The 8,943-nt window shown below is 41.6% G+C and overlaps 1 protein-coding gene and 1 pseudogene across 2 annotated transcripts in view; both read left to right on the top strand.

Annotated features, from left to right (window-relative positions):
- LOC103071673 (protein phosphatase 1 regulatory subunit 14B pseudogene) overlaps positions 1-3,421 on the top strand; it is a 3,934-nt pseudogene extending 513 nt beyond the window's left edge.
- The window catches only part of OXSR1 (oxidative stress responsive kinase 1), a 101,984-nt gene that overhangs the window by 88,441 nt on the left and 4,600 nt on the right, over positions 1-8,943 (top strand). For both annotated transcript variants that reach the window (XM_007462687.1, XM_007462688.1), the window contains exons 13-15: positions 4,090-4,224; positions 5,532-5,596; positions 7,519-7,571. In XM_007462687.1, the coding sequence (XP_007462749.1) occupies positions 4,090-4,224; positions 5,532-5,596; positions 7,519-7,571 (253 nt within the window). The remainder of the gene's footprint in view (positions 1-4,089; positions 4,225-5,531; positions 5,597-7,518; positions 7,572-8,943) is intronic.

The raw sequence follows: 8,943 nt of genomic DNA, 5'->3' as shown, positions 1-8,943 counted from the left end.
GCCCCGTGAACAAAAAAAAAAAAAAAAAAAAAAAAAAAAATTAAAAATACAATTATATATCCCACAATTCGACTTCTGGGTATTTTCCCAAAAACACTAATTCAGAAAGATATATGCACCCCGTATTCATTGCAGCATTATTTACAGTAGCTAAGATATGGAAGCAACCTAAGTATCCATCAATAGATGAATGGATAAAGAAGATATGATATATATGTATGTATACACAATGAAATATTACTCAGTCAGGGACTTCCCTCATGGTCCAGTGGCCGGGTCTCTGCACTCCCAATTCAGGGGGCCCAGGTTCAATCCCTGGTCAGGGAACTAAGATCCCACATACCGCAACCAAGAGTTCACATGCCACAACTGAGGATCACACATGCCACAACTAAGACCCAGGGCAGCCAAATAAATAAATAAATATTTTTTAAAAAAAGAAAGAAATATTAGTCAAAGAAGGAATTAAATCTTGCCATTTGCAACAACATGGATGGACCTTGAGGGTATTATGCTAAGTGAAATAAGTCAGAGAAAGACAAATACCATATGATGTAACTTATATGTGGAATCTGAAAAACAACAAATGAACAAACAAAACAGAAACAGTCTCATAGATACAGAGAACAAACTGGTGGTTGCCAAAGGGGAGGGGCGTGAGGGGAATTGTGAAATATGTGGGGGAGATTAAGAGATACAAACTTCCAGTTATAAAATAAATAAGTCATGGGGATGTAATGTACAGCATAGCGAATACAGTCAATAATATTGTAATAACTTTGTAGGTGACAGATGGTAACTAGATTTATTGTAGTGATCATTTTTTAATATATAAAAATACCAATCGCTATGTTGTACACCTGAAGCTAATATAATATTGTAAGTCAATGAATTATACTTCAGTTTTTTAAAAAAGGAAAAAAATTCTAAAACAAGCAAAATTTTTTCAAAAAAGTAATAACTTTTGTTCTTGTAATTTACTGAGATTTTAAGATTATTTGTTACACTCTAACTTAACCTATCTTGACTGATTCCAAGTTTCTCAAAAATTGAGTGGAAGGGTATTTTACATATTACCCAGAGTTATTCTTTTTAGTCTCCTCCTTGTTCCTTTGCCTAAATAGCCTCTCCACGTGAACTTGTACATGCTCATAGTCATAGTCTCATGCTCATAACTTTGTTGTTGTTTTTAAAATTATGATAAAATACACATAACATAAAATTAACCATCTTAACCATTTTTAGTGTGCAGTTCACTGACATTAAGTACATTCACACTGTTGTGCAACCATCCCCACCATCCATCTCCAGAGTTCTTTTCATCTTGCAAAACCAGCTCTGTACCCATTAAACAATAACTCCCTATTCTCTCCTCCCACCAGCTCCTAGCAACATCCATTCTATTTTCTGTCTCTAAATTTGACTCCTCTAGGTACCTCATAAAAGTGGAATCATACAATATTTGTCCTTTTCTGACTTGTGTATTTCTCTTACATAATGCCCTCAAGGTTCATCTATGTAACATGTATCAGAATTTCCTCTTTCCTTCCCTTTTAAGGCTGAATAATATTCTATATTTGTGTGTGTGTGTGTGAACCACATTTGTTTAACCATTTATCTGTCAATGGACATTTGGGTTTCTTCTACTTTTTGGCTATTGTGAATAATGCTGCTATGAACATGGCCACACAAATATCTGTTTGAGTCCCTGCATTCAATTCTTTTGGGTCTATACCCAGAAGGGAATTGTTGGATTATATAGTAATTCTATTTTTAATTTTTTGAGGAACTATCATACTGTTTTCCATAACAGCTATACTATTTTACATTCCCACCTGCAATGCACAAGGTTCCAATCTCTTCATATCCTCTCATTACTTTGTTTTGTATAACCTTTCTGTCTTGATTATAGGTATACATATATGTGCATGCAATTTAGAAGCTGTCTTTTTGAAATAGTGCTAATAGTTTTAAGCATTTTCAAAACTAATCTTAAAGTTCTGTTTTTCTATCAAAAACTGGAACCACTGACTAACTTTTGGTTTCCTTTATGTGAAGCTAAGTAAACACAAAATTTTACTTCCTTGTCTCCTTGTTTTGCTTATATGATAACAGCTATTAGACCTCTCATTGCCCTTCTAATTTTTTTCCTCTTTTAACTCTAAATTTTGGCCATTACATTGATATCATTTTCCCCATTACCTTATAATTTTGAGTATGTTTAACTTGAATTTGTACTCAACTTCAGTCTTTTTTCCCCATTACATAACTAAAATCTTCAAACACACAAAATAATGTTTAATGTCTATGTTAGTTATAAAGCTTCAGATCCATTTTGAAAAGCATTGCAGTTATGTTAAGGAACCATTGGTTGATTTTCTTTTTTTATAAGTAATGGATGGTCCCCAACATAGAACAATGTCATTTCTATAATTTCATACTATATACTAAATCTGTATTTTGTAGGTGCTATTTTGCTGGGCAAAGGGGATAGAATAGATGTACTTAAAAATAAACAGGACACAAAGAACTACTATTCTGAAGAAGGAAAAAAAAGTGGACTACTGATACTTGTTACAACATGACTGACTCAAAAACTAAGTTAAAGAAGCCAGACACAAAAAGAGTGCATATTGTAAAATTTGGTTTATATGAAATGTCCACAAAAGGCAAATTGATAGAGGCAGAAAGTAGATCAGTGGTTGCCTAGGGCTGGGTGGGGGAGCCGGAGTTAACTGTAAATGGGCACGGGAAGAGTTGATGGAAGTGTTCTAAAACCAGATTGTAGGGATGTTTACAGAAGTAGAAATTCTCTAAAAATCACTTGAGTTGTAGGCCGCCGACTCCCTCGCCGCGGAGCCATGCGGAGACGAGCTCACGAGCTAACCTGAGCCTGCGGCCGAGCCAGCTGGCGGGCATCCCAGAGGTGGCAGCGCAGGGAGGGGCCCGAGGCACGCACCTGGCCCCGGCGGCCGCCATGGCGGACAGCGGCCCCACAGGGGGCGCGGCGTTGGTGGCTCCGGCCTCTGGACCGGGGAGTGGTGGCCCAGGGCCCCGCATCTACTTTCAGAGCCCCCCTGGGGCTGCAGGCTAGGGCCCGGGCTGCGCGGACGACGAGGGCCCAGTGAGGCGCCAAGGGAAGGTCACGGTCAAGTAGGACCGCGAGGAGCTACGGAGGCGCCTCAACCTGGAGGAGTGGATGCTGGAGCAGCTCACTCACCTCTAGGACTGCCAGGAAGAAGAGATCCCAGAACTGGAGATTGATGTGGATGAACTCCTGGACATGGAGAGCGATGGTACCTGAGCTGCCAGGGTCACGGAGCTGCTGGTTGACTGTTACAAACCCACTGAGGCCTTCGTCTCTGGCCTGCTGGACAAGATCCGAGGCACGCAGAAGCCGAGCACAGCCCAGAAGAAGTAAGGGTCCTCGACCCAGGTGAACGGTGGTTCCCACAGGACAATCGCTGCCCCGCCCCCGCAAGCTGGTAACAACAGCAATACCAGTGAATTTCATGGGACGTAAATTACACCTCAAAAAGTTCTTAAAAATAAAAAAGCGGGACTTTCCTGGTGGTGCAGTGATTAAGAATCCACCTGCCAATGCAGGGGACACGGGTTCGATCCCTGGTCCGGGAAGATGCCACATGCCACGGAGCAACTAATCCCCACAACTACTGAGCCTGCGCTCTAGAGCTGGCAAGCCACAACTACTGAGCCCACATGCTGCAACTACTGAAACCCCCATGCCTAAAGCCCTGTGCTCCACAACAAGAGAAGCCACCGCAATGAGAAGCCCGTGCACCGCAATGAAGAGTAGCCCCCGCTCACCGCAACCAGAGAAAAACTGCGCGCAGCAACGAAGACCCAGCGCAGCCAAAAATAAATAAATAGATTAATTAATTAATTAATTTAAAAAGCATAGAGATATTTGACTTCCATTTGAAATAGGTGTGTCTTGGGGATGTAGAGATGGGCTGGTTCACTACACAAGGACTACTTTAAAAAGTCTGTGGCAGTGCTTGCCTGTCAGCAGGCCTGCCTCCCTTTCCTCTCAGCTTAAGCAGCACTGTGTGTGTGTTTTTGTTACAGCTGTTTTCAACAACTGATCCTGTGGGTACTTTACTCCAAGTTCCAGAACAGATTTCTGCTCATCTACCTCAGCCAGCTGGGCAGATGACTGCACAGCCAACTCAAGTTTCCCTGCCGCCCCCCGCGGAGCCTCAGGTACAGCAGGGATGTGCTTTCTTTCGTGGTCAGCCTTCCGGGTGGAGGAAGAGGGTGGAGGCTAACGTGGACCGCAGCCTGATGCCATGAGGGTGATGTCCTGGTAGATTTGGAAACAAGTTAGAAATCTGTTTTCACGGTTTTAAATGTATGCAGATAAGAGTTTAACAAAGATCACACAGGTTTCATTTAGCAACAAAATAAGTTAATGATGGAAATATTTCAAACAGCAAAAGTTGGAGGGGGGGGTGGTAATTTCTTGTCAGCTTTTTTTTTCCTCACACGAAGGCGAGGGGTTTTGCCCACTGAGGCGGCTCAGTGCCCCAGTGGCTCCTGCACTCAGGAGGGATGGCACTGGGGGGTCTGGCGCCCCACAGCTCCCGCTCCCTCGCCCTCTCGGATCGCTGGGGAAGGCTGTCTCACCCAGGGTGCGTCGTCCCCCACGCCCCGTCCCCGGAGCACTGTTTTCATCTGCATCCCAGTGGTGCTCTGTCTTTGGAGATCACTGCTCTGAGCTCTTCCAGTTAGTCACATTGTAACTTCATTTACCTTTTCTTTGCCCAGTTTTTCCATTTCTGCCCATCATATGGGAAAAGATACAGTTGTCTTATGAAAACTGATGGAAAGATTGGATTTGTTTTATGAACGGCTTAAATAGAATGTATATCCTCTGTACAGCAAGGGACAGCTGTATGGTTTTCGGAGAGGATTAGTTTAGTCATTAGAAGATGTGGAGGGACTTCCCTGGTGGCACAGTGGTTAAGACTCCGTGCTCCCAATGCAGGGGGCCCAGGTTCAATCCCTGGTCAGGGAACTAGTCCCACATGCATGCCGCAGCTAAGGAGCCGGCGCAACCAAATAAATAAAATAAAATATTTTTTTAAATAAAAAAAAAAAAAGATCTGGAACCTCCAGGGTGGGTGGTTTTGTGAGGGGTAGCCAGTTTAGACCTTACTGGCAGATGTGTTGCCACTGGCAGATTTTTTAAAGGGAAAAACCCAGCTTCATGTTCTTCATGCTTATATAGAGGAAGAGAGGTCTGAAAAATACAAAATTAAATGTGGCTGTATATGGAATTTCGTGTGGGTTTGAGAATTATCTTTCTCATTATGTTTGACATTGAGCTCTTGTTGCTGCCTTATGGTACATGTCCTCCCACAGCAGGGAGTGTCCTAGGGACTAGGATGGCCACACCGGGAGATGAAGAAAATTGATGCCAAGTGGACGATTCTTCTGCAGATGAGCATTAGTCACCTCCATGCTTAATAGTCCAGGCAATGACTTTATACCTTTCAATGCTTTTTTAGGCTCTGTCTTCAGGAGCAGGTTCACAAGAAACCAAGATCCCAATCAGTCTAGTACTAAGATTACGGTAAGTAGACATTCTGTTGTTGTTGTTTTCTGAATACTCTGAATATGCTGATTTCTATTTGAAAGTTACTCCCCCTTCTAGTAGTTCATGCCTGAGAGTAACTGGATAGGATCATGTGTGTTTGCTTGTGGGTGTATTATTTCCCTCAGAAATAATAGCAGTAGTGTGAGGACCTGAATTAGCATTGACTCATTCCTCCTTCCACTTGTGAATTCCTAGTCATCTTCTCAGTATGACCATAATTAGAGTAGAGGCAGCAAGACTGTTTGGGGAATGTTTTGATTTTACCACTAAGAGTAATGAAATTATGCCATAAATGTGAAGAAAGCAGATCTGGTTACCTTTTCTTTATAGAAGCCTACTCTGTATACCTGGACTCAAATAGTTCTGAATTAATACAGTGTCTTGGTAATCTCATCCTATTTTAACTGTACACAAAGAATATTATTTGTCTCTCTTCAAAATTTTGTTTTGAAAACTTACAGCAGTTAACAGAGAATATAACAATTCTATTTGACATGTGCTTCAGGAGGGGAGAGGATACTTGTAAGTGATGTAGTTAGCTTTTTTTTTTTAAACATCTTTATTGGAGTATAATTGCTTTACAATGGTGTGTTAGTTTCTGCTTTTATAGTTAGCTTTTTGAAGGGTGCTTTTTAGTGGACTGTGTTCCAGACTTGTTTATGGAAGAGGAGGCTAGATTCTTTTTCTCACTTATGAAGACTTTGAAGTTAAATGACTAGGCAGTTCAGTTTAGCATATTGTTATCTTTGAAGGTGTTTGTGCTTGGCATGACAGTCACATCACTAAAGTGATAATGAACACTTGACCTTAATTTTATTCAGCTCTCAGACTAAGTACAGCACTATTAGCTATTGTGCTAAGATACTGAGAAAAAGAGAAAATGAAATGCAATAATCAAGTCTGTGTTGGAAGTTGATTTGTATTGTGTACTTAGCATAGCTAAAAACAAGTTTCAGTAGTAGACATGCAGAAGTGTAAGTCTGTGTAGACAAGTGCAGAGAGACAACATGAGGGAGAAAATCACTGTGGGGCAGGATGTGTTGGATTTGGATAACTATATTTTAAGCACAATTTCAGTAACATCAAGTATGTGTCAGATAGACCTAAGCTCCCTGAACTGTTTAGATAAAATGGATTTGGGTCCTAAGTAATCACTCATGTCTGCCTTTAGACATAATATTCTAATTTCTCCATCTTTAACCAGAACCTCCAGGGAGCTTAGTTAATCTCAGTACTTGGTGTGGTGTGCAATCTCTGTAACTATCTTTCACCAGTCACATTTTAATCTCTGGAGGCTTATATTAACTCTGCTGCCAGTATGGGCCCCATTTCTTTCCCCATCTTCTCTGCCCGTCCAAATCCTTCCTATCCATTAAGTCCTATCTAAAATACTACTTCTAAAGTTTTTCCTCATTATCCCAATCTGTATATTCTTTATCCTTCTCCTCTGAACCCCTGTGGGATTTGGGGGAGCATCATGTGTTTCATTCTATGAGTCTAGTCAGACTGATCACCAGTGGTGGGCAAGGTACTCTCCTAGGCATAGGGGTGTGGGGGGTAGGAGTGGGGATAAGGAAGAAAAGGGCATCCTGTATCATGTTAATCACACCTCCCTGTGCTCATACAGATATTCCTCTTAGTCTTATATGATCATCTTAGTGGGAATAAGGATGGGCATGGGCATGTATTGACCAGTGAAGGACATAAATTAAAAGGGTTGTAGAACAATTAGATGATCACTCTGAGTTGTTTGCTCTGAGCCCTCAGTGTGAGCTCATTAGGACAAATCATACAGTCTCTGGGACAGAAAGATCTTTCTCTTGGCATAGCTTTTCTGATATATGTAGGCGGACCCTGAATGCATAAATTTATTTTATACATTTTGTTTTCTTTCATAGGAATTCAAAAAAAGAACTAAATGATATTCGATTCGAATTTACTCCTGGGAGAGGTGAGGCATCAAAACATTGAAAACAAAATAACTGCTCATTTGTCATTTTAAGGAAATGTGTGTGCAGTTTCTGTCCTCTAGATATATTTTCCTCTTAAAGGGTGATAAAAATGTTCCTGGCCTAAAGGTTTTGGGGGGCATATGAATAAAATTAAAATGCAGTTTATTTACTACTACCTCATTTAGAAAACCTAGTATAATACAAAGAGTACTGAATATAACTCTAATTTACTGCTTACTGTATGACAGACATTGTGCTAATCAGTATCTCACTAAATTCTCAAAACTGCCCCCTAAGGAGAGATTAGTGTCCCCACTGCATAGATGATGAAATCAAGGCTTAGAGAGAGTGAAGTAACCGGTTGCAGTTGCCACAGCTGAGAAGAGGTGTAGCTGGAATTCAAACCCAGATCTTTCGGAGCGCAGAGTTCCTGCTCTTATCACTGAATGTGGTTGTCCTCCATGACAATAAAGAAGCAGTAAGGCTTCCAGTCCCCTCCCTCCCAGCTAAAGCTGAGCCCTGTCATGCAGTTTCTGGCCGTGAACTTCTCCCATGGACAAGGCTTATTTTCTTTCTTGCCTTTGTTACTCAGGATTCGTATTTGGGAAGTGGCCCGCAGCCAGCTGGTATCCATCCTGTGTGCCACGCTTAGTCTTCCTGCTGTCTCAGTATCATGAGCAGTTCACTCAAATGCAGAGAACAAATGCACATGTACAGAGATGTATCTGTTACCCTTTTTAAAGCCAGGCAGAGTCACATTTTAAGGTACTCATTCAAATCGCTGGTCTTTGGCAAATGTATGTGCACAGCCCCTCCCCAGAGGTCCTCCCGTTCCCTCTGAGGGGATCGGTGTTCAGGCCTCGGGAAGGAGTCAGTTGGAGATGAGGTTAATTGATGGTACTCTGTCCTCATCTTTTTAGTTTCTAGTTATATACCCATTGCTCAGACAGTACAACCTATAATAATTAGATATGAAGGAAAACCCACCAGAATAAAAAAGAAAATTATTTTAGCAAAAAAAACAAAATCAAAAAAATCCTGGGAGTATGACCCCCAAAGAGAAGAGATTACAGTTTGTTTTCTTAAGATTTATGGGGGCAATTCCCTGGCGATCCAGTGGTTAGGACTCCTCGCTTTCACTGCCGGGGGCACACGTTCAATCCCCAGCCGGGGAACTAAGATCCCACAATCCGCATGGTGTGGCCAAAAAAAAAAGAGAGAGAGATTTAATTGGGACTAAATTATTCTGCTTTATTAGCCCTGGAGATGTTATACACTCATCATCACGTCTCAGAGCTCATAGGGCTGGTGTCCAGGGTTGCCGTCAGACTAGTAGTTTCTTCTGCAGCATCACTATCAGGTGCTCTTCCG

This window comes from Lipotes vexillifer, unplaced genomic scaffold, assembly GCF_000442215.2.
Source record: "Lipotes vexillifer unplaced genomic scaffold, Lipotes_vexillifer_v1.1 scaffold539, whole genome shotgun sequence".
Classification (NCBI taxonomy): Eukaryota; Metazoa; Chordata; class Mammalia; order Artiodactyla; family Lipotidae; genus Lipotes; species Lipotes vexillifer.
The sequence above is the reverse complement of the archived record's forward strand: the minus strand, read 5'-3'. Positions and strand labels throughout refer to the sequence as shown.